This window comes from Phyllobates terribilis, unplaced genomic scaffold (genome assembly GCF_046119375.1).
Source record: "Phyllobates terribilis strain yellow unplaced genomic scaffold, ASM4611937v1 Scaffold_13__5_contigs__length_258822181, whole genome shotgun sequence".
In the NCBI taxonomy this organism is placed as follows: domain Eukaryota; kingdom Metazoa; phylum Chordata; class Amphibia; order Anura; family Dendrobatidae; genus Phyllobates; species Phyllobates terribilis.
In genome coordinates, this window is record NW_027362773.1 from 26,234,162 (window position 1) to 26,255,996 (window position 21,835).

At 46.4% G+C, this 21,835-nt stretch overlaps 1 protein-coding gene across 6 annotated transcripts in view; it reads left to right on the forward strand.

Annotated features, from left to right (window-relative positions):
* Positions 1-21,835, forward strand: part of SYT7 (synaptotagmin 7) — a 752,204-nt gene that overhangs the window by 720,225 nt on the left and 10,144 nt on the right. For all 6 annotated transcript variants that reach the window (XM_073657964.1, XM_073657965.1, XM_073657966.1 and 3 more), the window contains one exon: positions 12,878-12,992. In XM_073657964.1, coding sequence (XP_073514065.1) covers positions 12,878-12,992 — 115 coding nt within the window. The remainder of the gene's footprint in view (positions 1-12,877; positions 12,993-21,835) is intronic.

Sequence of the window (21,835 nt, forward strand, 5' to 3'; positions counted from 1 at the left end):
GGCTGCAGGGCTTGTTGCGGGATCTGGAGCAGGTCGGTGTCTGCAGCGCCCGGGATCGGCGGCTCCACCAGGGGGCCCAGGAGCAGGCTGACGCCGGCAGCGTCCGGGGCAGGGAGACTCCTCTTACCTGCTCCCGCGACCGCTCCTGCGTCACGCGTCTTATCATGGCGCTGGTCGGGATCTGCGACGGCTGGGGCACTGCCGATGCTGGCCAGCTTAGTCTTCTGCCGGTCCGTCAGCCTCTTCTGCATTTCCCGTTTCCATCCGACGATGGCATCGCGCAGGACCTTCTCCATCCTCCGGCCCAGGTCTTCCATCAAGGAGCAGAGGAATTCCAAATCCTCCTGGGAAAGCTTTGCCACGAGTTCCTCCACGGTGTAAGGTGCTGCCGGCTGCAGCAGGCCGCTGGCTGGGGCTCTAGGGCTGACGTCCTCCATCTTGCCCTCCGGGTGCAGTCTGCCAGAACTCACACAGGCCACACCCTCCCCTCCAGTTTTCTTTCCTCCCCTCCGTTGTTGGGGGTGGTCCCGTGGCAGCCTGCTGCCGTTCACTCTCAGGGGCAGCCCCCCCACATTGATGGACACATCCACATACGTGATTGCTGCTTGGGGCGGGCTCCTCTCTTGGCGCCATTCTGGGACCCGGCCCACGATGTGAGGTGACTTCTTGTTGTCTTTTTTCGCGCTCATACTAGCGTCCGTTCTGCTGGGGTGGGCGCCATATTTAGTACAGTAAAAACAGTCTCTAGGCACGCAATACCCGCTGGTGGCGGGTTGGTCACGATCCTGCCGACCTCGCCAAAGCCGACTCGCCCCCTGGGCCGTGGGGTACCCGGAACCAGGCCTTCTGGTGTACGGTGCTGATGGGGGTAGTAGTGGCAACCCAGTCCCGTGGCTCAGGGTGGTCAGACCAAATTGTGGCCGTCTATTTATCAGTGTTTTGTGAATGTCCGACTACGCCACCCGTGGATTGCGGTCAGAGATAACTGCCGCTGCAAGGCAGACCGTTGAGGCTGGTGTTGGTGTGCAGCACAGGGATTGGATAACTCCCCACGGGAAGAGTGTAGCCTCAGGGCAGTGTAAGGGGATGCTGGGGGTGATGGTGCAGGCGCAGCAGAAATCACACAGAGTCCAATGATGCAGTCCAGGGTCTTTTACTCACAGTTGTTATCCAAGTCACTTCTGTCAGCAATGACTGCCCAAGCCGTGCTGCGTCCACCAGGTGAGGGGCTCGGTCAACCCCCAGGCAATTCCGGAGTATGTTACAGGACCCCCTTCTGTCCTTTCTCTGGCCTCTCGTGCCCCACCAGTGACCAAACTTCTGTCCAGCTACCGCGGACAGTGTCGGGTAAGCGTTGGCCTCCGCTTCCCGCTATCCTATATGGCGCCTTCCTAGCAGGTTTGGCGGGGGGTCGCACCAATAAATGATCACGACCTCCGGTTCTTGGCTGAGGGATGATTTACCTCCACCAACTTGGGAATCCGGTACCCTTCCACAACCTGACCCTTCACCCGATATAACGTGGGTTTGCAACGGTTGCTGTCCGTTCTGCTCTCTTAGGGTCCCTTCTGCCTTTTTGTTTCTGGAGCCTTTCCACTCCTCTGTCTCTCCTCTTTCCTTCCTTCTCCTTCTCCTCTTCTCCTCTCTGGCCCCGGCCTTCTCTCTAGGCCTGCCTCGTGGAGCTGAGCTCAGCCTGAGCCACTGCTCCCTGTCGGCTCTCTCTCCCTTATGCTCTGACTGACTGAACTCCCTCCTAAGATGGCTCCCACTTTTTATCTGCTTCTCTGTGTCTGAGCTCAGGTGACCTGCACCCAATGAGCTCCTTCCTGTGCTCCCAGAAACCGCCCCCTTTCTGCTCCCACACCACTGGGCTCTCTTCACCCCTTCCCACTCCAGCCAGGGACATGGTCAGTCGTGCCCACTTCTGGGGGCACCGTCGAGCTGTCCCCCGGAAATGGGGTGTGTGTGTGCAGCTAACTAGGCCCTGATCCACACTCCATCCTTACCTGGGAGTGGAATACCACACCTCTGGGTGAGGTGCAATACCCCTGTAGCAACCGAGCCCTCGGGGCGCTACATAAGTCTATGTGTCTATCCATAAATGTGTCTATGGCCACCATAAGTAAGTAACAAAATGGGTTAAACAAAGTCATGTCTCATGAAGAAACCCTATTCTTATACAGTAGTCAGTCAGCTTACCCTCTGAAATCAGATGTTGTCAGTGGAATAGGTCAGCCATAAAATACATGGCTGTACCAGGTCCTTTAGAGCGGCATCTGTTCTTGTTTTGCAGCCCTCTATTAAAGGAGGCCAAAAAGCCGAGTAAATATGAATAGGGATTTTTCTAAAGTTTCAGCATGTTGTTCCCATTGTAAAAACTTTGTTATGAACATCCTTTTTTATGTCCGTTACCCCAACAATGTTAGTGGCTTAGCTACTACCATTAGTATAAGTATTGGCCTAGACATAAGTTCTTTGGACCTATTAGCACTAAATTCTCAAATAGTGATCCTGTGACTTGAGTTGGTTGTTTCTATGCTTAAACTTAAAAGATATTTAAAGTGTGACATTTGTTTTCATTTTTATTTTATAAATCAATAGTACATGTGAAAATAAGCAACTTTATCATATATCTTATCAGAGAAATCTGCTTCCTTCTATTCCAGGACTGATCTTTCATTTTCAAAATGTTTAATTCACGGGTAAAATATATTACAAAGTTGCTTAATTTCACGTGTACTATTGATTATGAAAAACAAATTGAAATGGCAGTTACATTTTAAGCTTTTGGAGCAGCACATATATCTATCTAGAAATGGAAATTGAACTTCTGCATCACAGGAGGACAGACTTGTATAAAAAAGGACAGGGGTTGTGCAGAGGTACCAACCAACAGTGTCCCACCAGAGTGAAGGTCCCCATTCTGTTCTCATTGTAGCTTGGTGGAGGACTCAGGTGGATGGCCCAGATAACTAGTAAATTCTACAAAAAGGGGTTCAAGATATCTAAGTTGTTCTTCCATTCGAAATCCTTTTATAATAAAATATGTACCGTATTTTTCGGACCATAAGACACACCGGACCATAAGACACACCTAAGTTTTAGAGGATGAATTAGAAAAAAAAATGTAAGCAAAAAATGTGGTCATGTTGCACTGTTATGGGGAAGAGGGTCTGCTGCTGACACTGGTATAGGGGTAATGTCCCCCAATTCTGCTAATATCCTCCATCCTAGTATATATTGCCCTTCCTTCCTGTTATAAGTGGCCCCCTTCACCATCCTGGTATGCATGGCACCCGAATCCACCATCCTAGTATGCATGGCACCCCTCATCCCCTTCCTGGTATGCATGGCACCCCTCATCCCTCTTCCTGGTATGCATGTCACCCCTCATCCCTATCCTGGTATGCATGGCACCCCTCATCCCTATCCTGGTATGCATGGCACCCCTCATCCCTCTTCCTGGTATGCATGGCACGCCTCATCCAAGTATGCATGGCCCCTCTCGTCCCTCTTCCTGGTATGCGTGGCACCCCTCATCCAAGTATGCATGGCCCCCCTCATCCTGCTTGCATGGCACCCCTTATCCTGGTATGTATGGCAACCCTTGTCCCTCTTCCTGGTATCCATGGCACCCCTCACCCATACATACTCAAATGCATATTAATGAAGGACCGTTTACAAAAGGTCAAGTAACTAATAAAGTCTTACCCTTTTAAGTGGTGGTCCCCCCAGGGAGGATGAAATGCTCCCCCCCTACATGCGTTTCGATTACTCTTGTTCACGGGGGAGTAAGCAGTAGTGCCCATAGTACCTTCCAGAACCTTTTTAAGCCGTGTGATAGAGGTCACATGTATACCTATCAACCAGTCATGTTCCAATACCACGGCACATGCGCTAATGCCGGCCGCACCAAACGGCGCGCCCCAGGCCGTCTGATGGGCACTCTCATGGACCGGAGCCCGGACACGTTGCCATGACTCCCGCACATGCACACACCCACATAAGGACGCCGAGGTGCGGGCGGAGGTAGCAAGCAGGAAGAGGCTCACGCACACATTGGACAGGATGGCTAGGTAAGTATAGTGTGCTTTTTTTTTTACAGGAATAAGGACATAACTGCCACCAATGATTACAATTAATCCAACTTGAATACACATCCAAATCTTTTTAACACTGGACAATTAATAGCGGGCACGCTGACCGCCGGCTGCTGCAGGAGCCACGCTGCGGTACAGTGTGCCGGCTATTAATAAAAATGAATATTCAGTGCTCCACACGCCCATGGGTGTGGGGAGCAGTGAATATTCATATTCTTTAGTAACGGGCACAGCGTAGGATGCAGCAGGTTGCTCCTGCCTCCTGTGCCTGCTCTGCTGCCACTGCTGCTCCCCCACACCACCATATACTGTATGCACTATACAGTACAGACCAAAAGTTTGGACACACCTACTCATTTAAAGATTTTTCTGTATTTTCATGACTATAAAAATTGTACATTCACATTGAAGGCATCAAAACTATGAATTAACACATGTGGAATTATATACTTAACAAAAAAGTGTGAAACAACTGAAAATATGTCTTATATTCTAGGTTCTTCAAAGTAGCCAACTTTTGCTTTGATGACTGCTTTGCACACTCTTGGCATTCTCTTGATGAGCTTCAAGAGGTAGTCACCGGAAAAGGTTTTCACTTCACAGCTGTGCCCTGTCAGGTTTAATAAGTGGGATTTCTTGCCTTATAAATGGGGTTGGGACCATTAGTTGTGTTGTGCAGAAGTCAGGTGGATACACAGCTGATAGTCCTACTGAATAGACTGTTAGCATTTGTATTATGGCAAGAAAAAAACATCATTACTTTAAGAAATGAAGGTCAGTAAGTGCTAAAAATTGAGCAAACTTTGAAAGTGTCCTCAAGTGCAGTTGCAAAAACCATCAAGCGCTACAAAGAAACTGACTCACATGAGGACCGCCCAAGGAAAGGAAGACCAAGAGTCACCTCTGCTTCTGAGGATAAGTTTATCTGAGTCACCAGCCTCAGAAATCGCAGGTTAACAGCAGCTCAGATTAGAGACCAGGTCAATGCCACACAGAGTTCTAGCAGCAGACACATCGCTACAACAACTGTTAAGAGGAGACTTTGTGCAGCAGGCCTTCATGGTAAAATAGCTGCTAGGAAACCACTGCTAAGGACAGGCAACAAGCAGAAGAGACTTGTTTGGGCTAAAGAACACAAGGAATGGACATTAGACCAGTGGAAATCTGTGCTTTGGTCTGATGAGTCCAAATTTTAGATCTTTAGTTCCAACCACCGTGTCTTTATGCGACGCAGAAAAGGTGAACGGATGGACTGTACATGCCTGGTTCCCACCGTGAAGCATGGAGGAGGAGGTGTGATGGTGTGGGAGTGCTTTGCTGGTGACACTGTTGGGGATTTATTCAAAATTGAAGGCATACTGAACCAGCATGGCTACCACATCATCTTGCAGCGGCATGCTATTCCATCCGGTTTGCGTTTAGTTGGACCATCATTTATTTTTCAACAGGACAATGATCCCAAACACACCTCCAGGCTGTTTAAGGGCTATTTGACCAAGTAGGAAAGTGATGGGGTGCTACGCCAGATGACCTGGCCTCCACAGTCACCAGACCTGAACCCAATCGAGATGGTTTGGGGTGAGCTGGACCGCAGAGTGAAGGCAAAAGGGCCAACAAGTGCTAAGAATCTCTGGGAACTCCTTCAAGATTGTTGGAACACCATTTCCGGTGACTACCTCTTGAAGCTCATCAAGAGAATGCCAAGAGTGTGCAAAGCAGTCATCAAAGCAAAAGGTGGTTACTTTGATGAACCTAGAATATAAGACATATTTTCAGTTGTTTCACAATTTTTTGTTAAGTATATAATTCCACATGTGTTAAGTCATGGTTTTGATGCATTCAGTGTGAATGTACAATTTTCATAGTCATGAAAATACAGAAAAATCTTTAAATGAGGTGTGTCCAAACTTTTGGTCTGTACTGTATATATGGTGTAAACATTCGAACTATAAAACGCACCCCCAACTTTCCTCCAAAATTTTGGAGGAAAAAAGTGCGTCTTATAGTCCGAAAAATACAGTATATTAAATATAATAACAATCAGAATATAGAAAACAAAAAGGTCAAATAAACCCCAAAACAGAAGGTACAGTCATGGCTGAAAGTGTTGGCACCCTTGAAATTGTTCCAGAAAATGAAGTATTTATCCCAGTAATTTATGACAATTACACATGTTTTGCTATACACGTGTTTATCTCCTTTGTGTGTATTGGTACAATACAAAAAAAACTGAGGAAAAAAGGCAAATTGGACATAAATTCACACAAACCCCCAAAAATGAGCCGCACAAAATTGTTGGCACCTTTTCAAAATTGTGGGTAAACAACTTTTTTCAAACATGTGATGCTCGTTCAAACTCACCTGTGGCAAGTAACAGGAGAGAGCAATATAAAAATCACATCTGGAACCAGACGAAAAGGGGAGAAGTTGATTCAATCTTTGCATTGTGTGTGTGTGAGTGCCACACTAAGGATGGAGAAGAGAACTGTCTGAGGACTTGAGAACCAAAATTGTTGAAAAATATCTACAATCTCAATGTTACAAGTCCATCTCCAGAGATCTTGATGTTCCTTTGTCCACAGTGCGCAACATAATCAAGACGTTTACAACCCATGGCACTGTAGCTAATCTCCCTGGATGTGGACGGCAGAGAAAAATTTATGAAAGTTTGCAATGCAGGATAATCTGGATGGCGGATAAGCAGCCCCAATCAAGTTCCAAAGATATTCAAGCTATCCTGCAGGCTCAGGGTACATCAGTGTCAGCATGAACTATACATTGACATTTGAATGAAATTAAACAGTATGGCAGGAGACCCAGGTGTAACCCACTGCTGACATAGAGACATAAAAAAGCTACTCTTCAGCTTGCCAAAATGTATGTGAGTAATCCAAAATCATTCTGGGAAAGTCTCTTGTGGACAGATGACACCAAGATAGAGCTTTTTGGTAAAGCACATCATTCTATTGTTTACCGAAATTGGAATGAGGTCTACAAAGAAAAGAGCACAGTACCTACAGTCAAATATGGTAGATGTTCAAAGATGTTTTGGGGTTGTTTTGCTGCATCTGGCACTGGGTGCCTTGACTGGGTGCAAGGCATTATGAAATCTAAAGATTACCACGGATTTTGGATGGCAATGTAGTACCCAGTGTCAGAAAGCTGGGTTTGCATCCTAGGTCATGGGTCTTCCAGCCGGACAATGACCCCAAATATACTTCAAGAAGCACCCGGAAATGTGTGGCAACAAAGCGCTGGAGAGTTCTGAAGTGGCAGCAATGAGTCTGGATCTAAATCCCATTGAACACCTTCAAGTATGAGAGACCTGAAGCAGTTTGCGGAAGAAGAGAGGTCCAAAATTCCAGCTGAGAGGTGTAAGAAGCTTGTTGGTGGTTATAGGAAGCGATTGATTGCAGATATTTATTCCAAAGGATGTGCAACTAAATATTAAGTTGAAGGTGCCAACAATTTTGTCCGGCCCATTGTTAGGGTTTTGTGTGAACTTATGTTCAATTTGCCTTTTTTTCTCTGTTTTGTTGTGCTGTTCCAATACACACAAAGGAAATAAACGTGTATAACAAAACATTGCAATTATTTTCTGGGAGAAATATTTCATTTTCTGGGACAATTTGCCAACACTTTCGGCCATGACTGTAATATGCTGTAAAAATACCATAGGGTTTACGTGAAGAATTAGGGAGATGACACACTTGCTACTTTTGCTGGCTCAAAGCCGGTGATTATCCACTTTATATAAATCTCTGTAAGTAGAGGGCTAGACTCGAAATTCAGATTGGAAAGGATCCAGCAGTGGATGATAGAAGAAACAGGAATGGAGCCAGAAAACAAGTCAACGCTATCTGTACAAAGCAAATAAACACTCAATGTATACCGGCACAAAGACAGACCAGTAATAATACGAATACATATATATATATATATTTGCATATATATTTATATATATATATACTGTATATATACTTTGCCAAGCATAGAAAGAGAAGCCATAAAATAAATGATGATAACCATTATTGGTGACCCTATTGACCTAACTGTAGTATCAGCGTTCTTCTGCTTCTTCTGACTTTCTGACACCAATGTTGGCATGCAGTGTATCAATAGCACAAATTAGATAGTTCCCTTATGCTCTAATTGGCGTGGCCATTATTTTCTGTTTCTCCCTCCTTCTGCTTTTGTGTAGCTCGCACACATTTTCATTCCTTCGCTCCACATTGTCCTCAGGGCAGACATGCTGGATCACAACATATAATTACATCCACTGAAGAGCCATCAGCCGATAGTACCCGGAGCGCGAGCGTGCTACCTTGTATTTTTATGTCTCCACTAATGATATCATTGTATATTGTAGAATCACTTTGCATATATTGTATCACCTGTAAGATCTGCGTGAGCTCGTATTGAAGCCAGATATGTGGAGAGCACTCGCTTTATTGCTGCTGTCCAGCCAGTGGTGGATGGTAAATCCCATTACACAGAGCAGGCCCAGACCGGCACGGCAGCCGCCGCCGCGCAATTGACTGGACATCACACGTAATATGCAAAAGTGACCCTGACACTGCACCGAGCATCTAATAAGCAGTTAGAAAGAGTTATCCTTACCACTGAAATATGGAGACATGCTGTGCAAATTATTTACAGAGGTCCACAGGATTTTATACAGAAGTGGATTCGGGACCAGACAAAGGTCTTTCGAGGTCCTACAGCAATATATTTGCACAGCTTCCGTCTTTCTGTAAGGGTCTGTGCACACAATTAGTATTTGCAGCAGATTTTTCTGCTGAGTGCTGACAGGTAAAACGTTGAATAAAAAACGTGCCTTTTTTGCTTTTGTTTTGATGACTTCTTGTTTTGTTTTTTTCCCCATTCCTTTGAATTGGTAAAAAAAACGCTGAAAGAATTGACACGTTGCAGATTTGAAAAAAACGTTTTGAAGGTTCAAAAGAAAAATAAGCAGCGTGTGCATGAGATTTTAGAAATCTCATACACTTTGCTGGTACTGTAAAACGCTGCGGGGAAAAAAACGCAACAAAAACGCAATGTGTGAACAAGCCCTAAGGAGGGAAATGAAGAGCAATGCAGTCATTATACTGCCCAAAAATATTACTCATATAAATAGTACCACTTACATAATAGTGCCATATGGTGCACACATTCCATTTTATGGCTAAATAAACCCAGCAAACAAAATTTATATAGACATGATAATACTATTAATAGAATCCTAATTATAAAATTACACAATAAATAATACCACACACAGCACAATGGCTAGCACAACCCACTAGAGAGGAAGGTTATGGCCCCCGTACACATTATACTAAAGTCAGCCCTATATAGGCAGGATCAGCTGACAAGGTAATGTATATGGGGGCCTCCATCTCTCCTGATAGATGATGTCGGAGGAGAGATGGATCCAACCTGATGAATTTCCAGTGGTCGATCTTTTCGCTCTCCCGGAGATAAGTCTGACAGAGCAGTATGGCAGCCACTCCTTCATAAAGAACACAGGAAGGCTCGGCCAGTCTGTGCAATCCCGAGTATGGCGGAGTCAAGGCACGTAGCAGTTTTGCTATGAAATGTATAGAGGGGCCTTTGGAGTGGTCCACTTGTGTGGCAGACTGGGTGGTAGGGACCCTAATGATGAATATATCAGAGTAAAGGGAATCTGTCAGGCGACTCATGCTGCCTACACCATGGGCAGCATGAATCACAGCCTGCTTCCACGACTGAAGCCAGGTATATTATTCTCTGAACCACCGTAGCATGTATGAAGGGAGAGACCTGTCAATCACATCTACCAACGCTGGGAGAAGCCAGACTAGTCTGGTCTCTGATTATGGTCCCCGGCCAGATCTTCAAACTACATATTCAAACACTCCAGCGTTTCAGAGAAGAATATACAAGTCTGCAAATGTGCAGCCAGGTCTCGATTCATGCTTCCCACGGTCTGGGCAGCATGAAACGAGTGGTAGGTTCCCTTTAGATGCTATAATCCAACATTGAGTGGATTAAAAAAAATGATGGTACTTTGGTTTGATACCACATGGGATGTAGCTATGTGGTTAAGTAGACCAAGAGAATATGAAGGACGATGGGAGCAAAATGCAAATTCTTCAGTAGACCGGTAGCTGTCATTTATAGCGATCTACCTGTAAATGGGAAACCGGCTCTGGGCGATGATAACTGATCGATTGACTTGGCTCCTACAAGAAAATTAATTGTGAAAATATATAAATCTTAAAACTTTATATTAGATATTTGGCTACTATGCAGATCCAACAGGTTGGGTTGATCTACAGTATATTTGTAGACATAAAAATTTCAACCAAAAAATTTGAGTAACTTTCTGAAAATTTTGGATAATTTATCTAACGTATATAAATTAACGTTTTATAATGTATATAAATACAGTTAGATCTAACGAGACTTTTTAACAACTTTGTAGACAAAACAATCACTGCAGAGGTTAGGAGACTAGAAGAGCTCGTCATCAGAGAAACATCTAGTGATGCACTTTTCTAGCCACCTGACCACTGCAGCCAATCACAGCCTGCAGCGGTGCTTAGCTTCCAAAACGGGGCAAACACCACTTCTGGAACCACCGCAGATCTCCAGAGTGAGCAGTGCTGGATCCGTAGGGGCGTTGGAAGGTGAGTATGCTTGTGTTAATTATTTTTAATCAATTCATGCTTAAAAAAAAATATTTTACTGTCAGATTACCCCTTTAAGGAAAGATAATAGCCCTATAGATAGTGGAAGAAGGCAGTACTATGCACAGATAAGACTCTGCCTGCAACTCCATTGCAGCCAACGGTTTCTGGTAGAGCGACTCTGCTTGGACAATTTTCTGACCATTAACTCCTCATCATTTAGGTGCCATGATAAAGCGCACTCAGTCCAATGTGCCGTCCATACAGAAGAAAGTGTATGTCTGCTAATAAAAAATAGTTATAGTTTAAAAAAAATGGAAATCCCATTATTTTCCTTTTTCAGATATCTAATGACTGAAACTTACACCGCGTGCAGAATTATTAGGCGAATGCATATTTTGATCACTTTGATACTTTTTATACATGTTGTCCTACTCCAAGCTGCATAGGCTTGAGAGGCAACTACCAATTAAGTAAATCTGGTGATGTGGATCTCTGTAATAAGGAGGGGTGTTGGCTAATGACATCAACACCCTATATAAGGTGTGCTTAATTATTAGGAAACTTCCTTTCCTTTGGCAAAATGGGTCAGAAGAGAGGTTTGACGGGCTCTGAAAAGTCCAAAATTGTGAGATGTCTTGTAGAGGGATGCAGCAATCTTGAAATTTCCAAACTTTTGAAGCGTGATCACCGAACAATCAAGCGTTTCATGGCAAATAGCCAACAGGGTCGCAAGAAGCGTGTTGGCCAAAAAAGGCGCAAAATAACTGCCCATGAATTGAGGAAAATCAAGCGTGAAGCTGCCAAGATGCCATTCGCCACCAGTTTTGCCATATTTCAGAGCTGCAACGTTACTGGAGTTTCAAAAAGCACAAGGTGTGCGATACTCAGGGACATGGCCAAGGTAAGGAAGGCTGAAAAACGACCACCTTTGAACAAGAAACATAAGATAAAACGTCAAGAATGGGCCAAGAAATATCTTAAGACTGATTTTTCAAAGGTTTTATGGACTGATGAAATGAGAGTGACTCTTGATGGCCCAGATGGATGGGCCAGAGGCTGAATCAGTAAAGGGCAGAGAGCTCCACTCCGACTCAGACGCCAGCAAGGTGGAGGTGGGGTACTGGTATGGGCTGGTATCATCAAAGATGAACTTGTGGGACCTTTGCAGGTTGAGGATGGAGTGAAGCTCAACTCCCAGACCTACTGCCAGTTTCTGGAAGACAACTTCTTCAAGCAGTGGTACAGGAAGAAGTCGGTATCGTTCAAGAAAAAGATGATTTTCATGCAGGACAATGCTCCATCACATGCATCCAACTACTCCACAGCGTGGCTGGCCAGTAAAGGTCTAAAAGAAGGAAAAATAATGACATGGCCCCCTTGTTCACCTGATCTGAACCCCGTAGAGAACCTGTGGTCCATCATAAAATGTGAGATCTACAGGGAGGGAAAACAGTTCACCTCTCGTAACAGTGTCTGGGAGGCTGTGGTGGCTGCTGCACGCAATGTTGATCGAAAACAGATCAAGCAACTGACAGAATCTATGGAGGGAAGGCTGTTGAGTGTCATCATAAAGAAAGGTGGCTATATTGATCACTAATTTTTGGGGGTTTTGTTTTTGCATGTCAGAAATGTTTATTTCTAAATGTTGTGCACTGATATTGGTTTACCTGGTGAAAATAAACAAGTGAGATGGGATTATATTTGTTTTTTTATTAAGTTGCCTAATAATTCTGCACAGTAATAGTTACCTGCACAAACAGATATCCTCCTAAGATAGCCAAATCTAAAAAAAAAACACTCCAACTTCCAAAAATATTAAGCTTGGATATTTATGAGTCTTTTCAGTTGATTGAGAACATAGTTGGTGATCAATAATAAAATAATCCTCTAAAATACAACTTGCCTAATAATTCTGCACACAGTGTATATGTTAGGATTGTTGCCGACATTTCTAGGTTTGTAAGATTCTTCCCTAGAATCACAGAATACAATTGGACTTTTCAGTGAATGAACACAACTCCTGTCAATCACTCTCATCTAGAATAAAATGAATATTAATCAAAATTCCAATCTTGTTCATTCCATGTTGTTTGTATATTGCAGGGAAGTCGAGGTGAATTGCTGCTGTCGCTCTGTTATAACCCCTCAGCTAACTCCATCATTGTCAACATCATCAAAGCCCGGAATTTAAAAGCCATGGATATCGGGGGAACTTCAGGTCTGTACAAGCCTCAAACTAAACCCTTTTCATGTTTGCTTTTATACAGATTTTTGAGAAAGCCTTTTATAATCAAGAGCGGGAAAAAAAACCTCCCGTGTAATCAACCAACATTCTCATACCCAGTGCTAAAGTGGCAGAATAGAGCAGTACCGACATTTAACGTAATGCCCAATGGTACTCGTCTATAAAATGAATAGAAAGACTATCGTCATTAAAAAACCCAGGACACCTTTGAATTGTATGGTTTTACTGCATATAATAAAAAAACAAAAGGTATTTTTTGATCCCTTTAATTGCCTGCTGATCGGTGGGGATAGGAGCTCACAGCTCTTGCCTGAGGGCGCACAGAGTGGAGTATGCTTTCTATTTTGGGCACTCTCAGGCGAGAGCTGCGAGCGCCTGTCTCCTGAGCTAAGCGCTTCTCAGGGGTCTTTTGAGCAGTCTGCAGGCAATTAAAGGGACAAAATAATGATATGAAATTATTTTTGCAAACATTTAGTTACTCTTTAACAAAAACTAAACCAAAAGGCAGAAGCAGAGAAGAAAAGTTTAAGTTTACCCCTTGACTCAATAGCTTGTTTTCTGTATGAATTTATCAGTTTCTCATATCATTCTGGAGTAATTTTGGACCAACATTGCTTAAAGAGGTTCTTATCAAGTTCTTATCTTCAGGAGCACACCGCTACCCAGCCTCCCACCTTGCTGCTTGCCAGGGAGGGTGGTGCAATTCTGAAAATTGACAGTTCAGCTGCTGGCCCAAACTGCACACTCTCTTGTGTTACAAGCAGAGGCAGCGTTGCCCCTGCAGTACTGGAGGAGCGCAGAGACACTGAACATGGCCAAGTCCTGTAATATGGTTAGCTTCAGAGCGACACTTGCAAGCAGAATACCAAACAGCCTGCAGGCTTGCACTCCTTGCCTAGGAGACTGGCCACCTCTGAGATGGCTGGTAATGAGCATTAGGCTATAGGATTAAAAATTACATTTTTGAGAACGAAGATAATTTTTATTAAGTGGTAAATTGCTAAATTTCTTGATTTTACAAGCATGTTTCAATGTTACCCATTAAATAAGAAAATAAGATGACACAACCCCTACAAAGAGGACCTTTCATATTTTCTTTTATTTTAAGCTGGGCACAGGATATAATAGTGGCTGCAGAGTGGAATAAAACATTTTTTTTTATTTTACCTCTCCATTGCGGAAATATTAGCGATTAAAGTATTTGACGACTAATGAGTTAACATCCACTTGGATTCACAAAAGGTTATCAGATAGCTTCCCCTGGGGTGTGTACTTCTTCCCCCTGTATGATGCTGACCAATCATAAGCAGGCAGCAACACTCAATGAAAAGAACATGCCCCCCCACCATAGCTTAAAGGAGGTTTCTCAGTGTGTGATATATAACTCTTGGTCTAACTTCGTGCTTGAGTCAGTATGAGGGGAAGGGCAGTGCAGCTGGTTTTAGCTGTGTCACATTACAAATCCTTCTATCAGCTCTCCTGAATACTAAGTGTATCAATAATCACACACATGTCAGCTGTGCTATAGCAACTTGTACTAACGCTGCAGTGCAATTAGGGATGTCATTGCATCTCACACATGAGCAGTCTGTTCTGGATTACTCCGGTGTGAGATGTAATGACACCCTGCTCTGGTCTCACCGCGGAGTGATTACAAGTTGAGCCCAACAGACATAAGTGTGATACTAACACTTTGAGCCTTCACCTCTGGACTGGCCGTGTAGGGGAGGAGCAGTACAGCAGAGGTGACTATGCTGTTAAAGGAGGAGAGCTAATAGAAATATTTGTAATGTGACACAACTAAACTCAGCTGTGCAGCTCTTGCCCCCACAGGGACCTTATCTGAAAGATGTTAGTCATCTGTGCTTTTTAATCATGCAGGATGTTTCACAAGGAGATCAGAGGTGTATCCGTAATCTCACACACTGAGAAACCTCTGTAAACTATTGTGGGGGGTGTTCTTCTTTCCTTTGAGCCTGCTTATAATTGGTCAGAAGAAGTACATTCCTCCAGGGAAAACTGTCTGATAACACCGACTTAAGGTTTAAAAAAGTTAACTCGTTAGGTACCAAATACTTTGATTGCTAATATCTCCTCAACGAAGAGACGAAATAAAAAAAATGTTTTATTCCGCTCTACTGCCATTAATTCATCCTTTGTCCAGTTCAACATGAAAACTTTGGTGAAAGGTCCTCTTTAAGTTTATTGACATTTATGAGAATTTGATTATGCACAGCTTTCTAAAAGTCCCGTCACAGCTTTTCTATTGGGTTGAGGTCTGGACTTTGAGCCATTGCAGCACCTTGATTCTTTTCTTTCAGCCATTCTGATGTAGAATTGCTGGTGCTTGGGACCATAGTCCTGGTGCATGACCCCATTTTGGAACAAGCTTTAGCTATTGGATAGATGGTTCTATATTTGACTCTAGAAATTTGGTATAGAGAAGAGTTTATTGTCAACTCAAAGATGGTATAGTGCCCAGATCCTGTAGCTGCAAAACAAACCAAAATTCTTACACCTCCATCACTGAGTTTGACAGCTGGTATGAGTTTTTTTTTCTAGTATTCTTTTTGGTTTTCACCAAACATGGTGCAGGACATTATGTCCAGATATCTGTACTTTGGTCTCATCTGCCCAATGAATGTTGTTCCATTGTTCCAGAAGTCTTGTGAGTTGTCCAGATGTAACTTTACAAACTTTTGCAGTGCTGCCACATATTCTTTTTAGAAAGAACAGGCTTTTTCCTAGCAACCCTTCCAAACACACCATACTTGTTCAGTCTTTTTCTAGTTATATTGTCATGAATGTGAACCTTTATCATGGTAACTGAGGCATTCAGAGTCTGAGCTGTAGCTTTTGTTTTTTTTTTGTAATTTCTCTGAGGAGCATTGCCCAGTCTGATCTTGGTGTTAATTTGCTGGGACATTCACTACTGGGAAGATTGTCATCTGTCCTGTATGTTTTCCACTTGAATAATCTTTCTCACTTTACAATGCTGAACTCCAAATTGATTGGAAATGGCATTATAACCCTTCCCAGATTGATGGGCTCCACCAACAACAATCGCTTTTCTGAGATAATTACTGATTTCTTTCCTCCTTGGCATTATGGTGTCACACACCCTTATGCTCTAGACCAGCAAACTGCCAAAACTTCTGCTTTTATAGAGGTGGTCACACTTGCTGATGAACAATTATTTAAGGACATTTGATTAGCAGCACTTGGCTGATACTTACCTGCTTAGTTCTTATGTAAGCAGTAAGGGAGTACTTAATTTTTCTCACATCACATCTTCATTTTGGCCTAGTTTTTGTTAAATAATGACACCGTGTAATTTAGCATATATTGTTGTTCACCTGAGGTATAATTATCTAAAGAACTTCTAAGGACCAGAAGTTTTTTATTATGTCCTGATACGTAAAACCATAGAATTCAAAGGGGGTGTATTTTTTTTTTCTCATGACTGCACATACCGTACTTGTAAGGCTATGTGCCCACGTAGCAGATTTGATGCAGAGCGTTTTTGCCTCTCTCTAGCAGAATAAAACGCATGCAGATTTACAAGCGTTTTTTCAGCGTTTTTACATGTGTTTTCGCATGCGTTTTTTCAAGCACTTTTCCAAGCGATTTTGAGCATCACTTGGAAAAGTGCTTGACAAGTTGGTCACACAATATAAATCCATGCAATCAGCATGGATTTATATTGTGTGACCAACTTAGATGCTTTAAATGCTGCATCTATAGTAAAAAAAAAAGAATTAAAAAGTTAAAAATAAAAAAATCCTGTATACTCACCTCTCCAGTCTCCTCCCGGCCACGTCCTCTCTCCTCGGCGTCCCGCGGTGTACTTGAAAGACCTGCAGTGACGTCATTTAGTCAGCTGATAGTCACGTGACCATCACCTGACCGCAGACCTGCGCTGTCGCGTGACCATCAGCTGATTAAATGACGTCACCGCAGATCCTTCAAGTACACCGCGGGACGCCAAGGAGAGAGGACGCGGCCGGGAGCAGACCGGAGAGGAGAGTATACAGGTTTTTCTTATTTTTAAGGACGCACCCCCTGGGCCATGTGCAAGGGATACCCGGAGCCGGATCTCGATGGGGGTAGTAGTCCTTGTGGCGGTGACCCGGTTCGTGCCCAGGGTGTCAAACTAAGTGGCAGTCTATGGCAGTAGATGTTAATTTGATCGACTACGCCACCCGTTGAATGCGGCTTTGAAGCCGCCGCTGCAGAGCAGTCCGCTGAGGCCGGTGGTATATGTGCAGCAGTGATGGTATAACCCCCAACGGGAGGGGTATGGCCTCAGGGCAGCAGGTGTGGATGATGGGTGTAGTTATGTTGTAGAAAGGAGAGTCAGAGACTTGAGGTGCAGTTTCAGGGTTTTTACTCACGGTTGTTCTCTCAGTCACTCTGGCCTTGAGTGACCACCCGAGCCGTGCTGCGTCCACCAGGTCCTGGACTCGGCTAACCCCCAGGCAGTTCTGAAGCGTGGTCCTGAGCTCCCTTCTCTCTCTCTGTCTCTGGCCGTTCCCACCAGGGATCCACCTTTGGCCGGCTCCCTCGGGTCTCTTAGTGGTCAAGCCTCCTCTGGGCTCCCTGACCCTATACTTGGTGTGCCTTTCTGGTGGATTTGGTGAGGGTCGTGGCAAATCTTGACCACGACCTCCGGTTCCTGGCTGAGGATAAGTGGCCTCCACCAGTTCGGGTTCCGGTACCCGTGTCCGCCAACCCTTCACCCTTTTCTGGTCTGTTTCTGGGTTCTTGGGGTTCCCTCTGTCTTTCTCTCTGGGTCCTTCTTTCTCCTCTCTCCTCTGCAGGCTTAGCTCCCTGTCAGCCCTCCTGGCTGAGCTCCTCTGCTCTGCTTCTCAGGCTAAAAAGACCCTGTCCTAAGATGCTGCCCACCATATATACTCCCTCTATGTGTGAGCCCAGGTGACTAGCACCCAATGAGCTCCTAGCTTTACCCAGACTACTCCCCCTATCTGCCCCTACACTACTGGGATGTTCCACCCCCCTCCCACTCCAGCCAGGGACAGACGCTGTCGTACCTGCACATATACTGGTGGGAGTACCGTAGTTCTGTCCCCCGGAAATGGGATGTATGTAGTGCATGCAGCCTACTGAGCTCAGTCCCACACTCCATCCTTACCCGGGAGTGGAATACCACACCTCTGGAGTGAGGTGCAATGCAATACCCCTGTAGCAGCCGAATCCTCAGGGTGCTACATTCCCCCCTGGTAAATCACAGCACGCCCTCGGGCTGTAAAAGAATAAAATATCCAAAAACATACAATTTTTTTCAAAACATCATAAATGTTATGTTCTGCTACCAAAGCTAAGGAAAGAGAGGAGATCTGTCCCTACTATGAGACTCAGCTGAATCCCTACGATGTAACAGGGAACCTGATCCTGCGATCAGACCTGCTAAAGTCCTAATCTAGTCTGTACGAAGACCTATAGATGTGGGGAGGGAATCCCTACAAGTACTAAGGACTGGGAGGAATATGGGACACCTCCTAACAGAAATAGTAGCAGACAGACGAACAAACAAAATAGATAGAACATAGAGGTCCGTAGACCAAGCAAACTAACAGAGTTAGATACAGAGCACAGGCTAGCTAGAAAGTAGATATACAATGAAGTCCAGCAAAGCCAGAAGGGCGGAGCAGGACTAAATAGGCCAACAAGGTCATGTGACCAGCAAAGGAAAAAAAACCTAACAGCAAGGTTCTAACAATAAACATATAAAACACTATATATATATCAGCAGCATAATACTCTTCATATAAAACTTTTCATTATAAACATTCTTGTCCTCTGGCCACTTGTGCAAATTGTGACCAGGTAAGTGCCACAGTCTCTAGTAGAAAAAACAGTTTCCTATAAAACCGGTAGGGGGCACTTTAGGAAGCGCAACTATATACAAGGGATATGGCCGCTCTCAGTCCTCGGCCAGTGGGGAAAAGGGGATGGCTGCTCACAGTCCTCAGCCTGTGGGGAGATGGGACACTCTGGAACAGTTCACTGGTCCCAACGGGGACTATAATGGTAACAGTTCCTGTACCCTAACGGGTAACTATTTTACAGTTCCATTTACCGTACTTTAGTAGCGGCGTCCTCCTGATGCTTCCTCCCTGTATTCTTCAGACCTGTCCGGGTCCTCTTGCTCCTCCTGACACCTCAGCTCTTTCTCTGTCAGTCGGTGTACATGAAGGGCATAGGGTCCTTTGGCACATTGGTGCCGGATGAAGGTGACCTCATCACCCAGGTAAAGGTCACGACCTCTGTGTCCCTCCGGTAGGTGGGACTCGACATCTCTTCTGGTCACGAAGACGTCGCCGGGGGTGTGATGATCTCTGATGAAGCCCCAACCGTGCTGCAGTTGGAATTTGATTACAGTCCCGGTGGCACGGGGACCGTGGGCTGCACGGGGGTTCCTTCGGGTCCGGCTCTTTTGTTCTGCACTCTTTACTTGCAGCCGCTCCTCGCGGACCCGTCTCTCTCTCCGTTCTCGCTCAAAGACTTCCAACTGCTGGCGGCAGCACTCCGCACGCTCAGTTGCAGCCGCCCGGGTCTCTTGAGTGAACCCGATGAGGTCTCCTCCTGCAGGGTCCCACTCAAACTGCGCCTCCTCTAACGAGAGCGGGGTCATCTTGACGGGCGCTGGAACCGGGATTAGGGGCTCATCCAGGGGTCTTTCTTTCCGGAGTCGGGGATGGTGGTACTCCGGTGGCTACGCAAAGGGCTGCCCATCCGGGCAAGTGTGCTGGGCAAACAAGTCCTCACCCAGGTGCGGCACAGTGGAAGTTGAGGGCGCGGTGGTGGCAGCGGCGCCCGGGATCACTAGGCCTTGCGACCAGGCTTGGGGTACCCTGAAGGTAAAGGGCACCGTGAAGACGGCGGCGCCCGGGGGCACTCGGCCTTGCGACCAGGCCGGTGGCGTCTCCTGCTTGGCCGCGCTCAGGGTTGAGGCGCGTGACGTCACAGGGGGCGTGGTCGCGGCTCCTGCTTGGGGCCTAGTCTGGAGCGGTAGCGGTGCGGCAACGGGCACGATCAGTGGGACTTCGGGCTCTGCAACGGGGAGCGGGGGTAGGCTTACGGTGGCCGGGCTCGGGGTAGTAACGTCCCCTTTACTTGCCTCCGTCTCTTCAGCTCCCTCTGCGGCGTCGTCTCCGGCCTCCGTCCCTTCTGCATCCTCTTCAGGGGCAGGCGTGCTCCTCGTTGCGGGTGGTGTGCTCCGCTGGCGGGCTCCAGCCTGCTGGGCCATCTCCCTGCTCCACTCCATCAGTGTTTCTTGCTGCACCTGGGCCATCCTCCGTGCGAGGCCCTCCAGCGCGGTCTGTGCACGCTCCCGGTCTCGGGGGAGCTGTGCCAGGATCTCCACCAGGTCTTGTGGGGTGGTGGCTTGCATCAGGCTCCTGACCACAGGGTCGGTGCTGCCTGCCTCTCCCTCCATCTCCGGGTACGGCTCCTCCAGACTTCTCCAAGCTGCTCCCATCTTCTCTCTTTTGTTCTGTCTCCGCCCCCATTGAGGGCGGTCCTGGGGCAACTTGGTGATTGACAGCTCCAGGGGCAGTTCTCTCACACTGATGGACATCACTAGCATCGCAGCCTCTGCTGGTGGGGGCGGTCTTCGTTTTTGGCGCCATTCTTGGTCCTGGCCCACGATGGGAGGTCGTCTCTTACCACCCTCTGGCACGCCCATAATGGCGTCCGCTCTGCCAGCGCGGAAAATCTTCTCAGATGGCGGGAACCGCTTCCCAATGGCGGGAAACTCTGTGGATGGCGGGAAAAGACTGCAGATGGCGGGCAAACGGCGGGAAACGATCCGAGATGGCGTCCGATGGCGGGGACCCTCCGGAATTGGCGGGAGACTTCTTTTTGAGATAAATGTGAACTTTTCTTCAGGCACGCAGTACCCGGTGGTTGCGGGCACGTTATCCTGCCGACTACGCCAAAGTTGACGCACCCCCTGGGCCATGTGCAAGGGATACCCGGAGCCGGATCTCGATGGGGGTAGTAGTCCTTGTGGCGGTGACCCGGTCCGTGCCCAGGGTGTCAAACTAAGTGGCAGTCTATGGCAGTAGATGTTAATTTGATCGACTACGCCACCCGTTGAATGCGACTTTGAAGCCGCCGCTGCAGAGCAGTCCGCTGAGGCCGGTGGTATATGTGCAGCAGTGATGGTATAACCCCCAACGGGAGGGGTATGGCCTCAGGGCAGCAGGTGTGGATGATGGGTGTAGTTATGTTGTAGAAAGGAGAGTCAGAGACTTGAGGTGCAGTTTCAGGGTTTTTACTCACGGTTGTTCTCTCAGTCACTCTGGCCTTGAGTGACCACCCGAGCCGTGCTGCGTCCACCAGGTCCTGGACTCGGCTAACCCCCAGGCAGTTCTGAAGCGTGGTCCTGAGCTCCCTTCTCTCTCTCTGTCTCTGGCCGTTCCCACCAGGGATCCACCTTTGGCCGGCTCCCTCGGGTCTCTTAGTGGTCAAGCCTCCTCTGGGCTCCCTGACCCTATACTTGGTGTGCCTTTCTGGTGGATTTGGTGAGGGTCGTGGCAAATCTTGACCACGACCTCCGGTTCCTGGCTGAGGATAAGTGGCCTCCACCAGTTCGGGTTCCGGTACCCGTGTCCGCCAACCCTTCACCCTTTTCTGGTCTGTTTCTGGGTTCTTGGGGTCCCCTCTGTCTTTCTCTCTGGGTCCTTCTTTCTCCTCTCTCCTCTGCAGGCTTAGCTCCCTGTCAGCCCTCCTGGCTGAGCTCCTCTGCTCTGCTTCTCAGGCTAAAAAGACCCTGTCCTAAGATGGTGCCC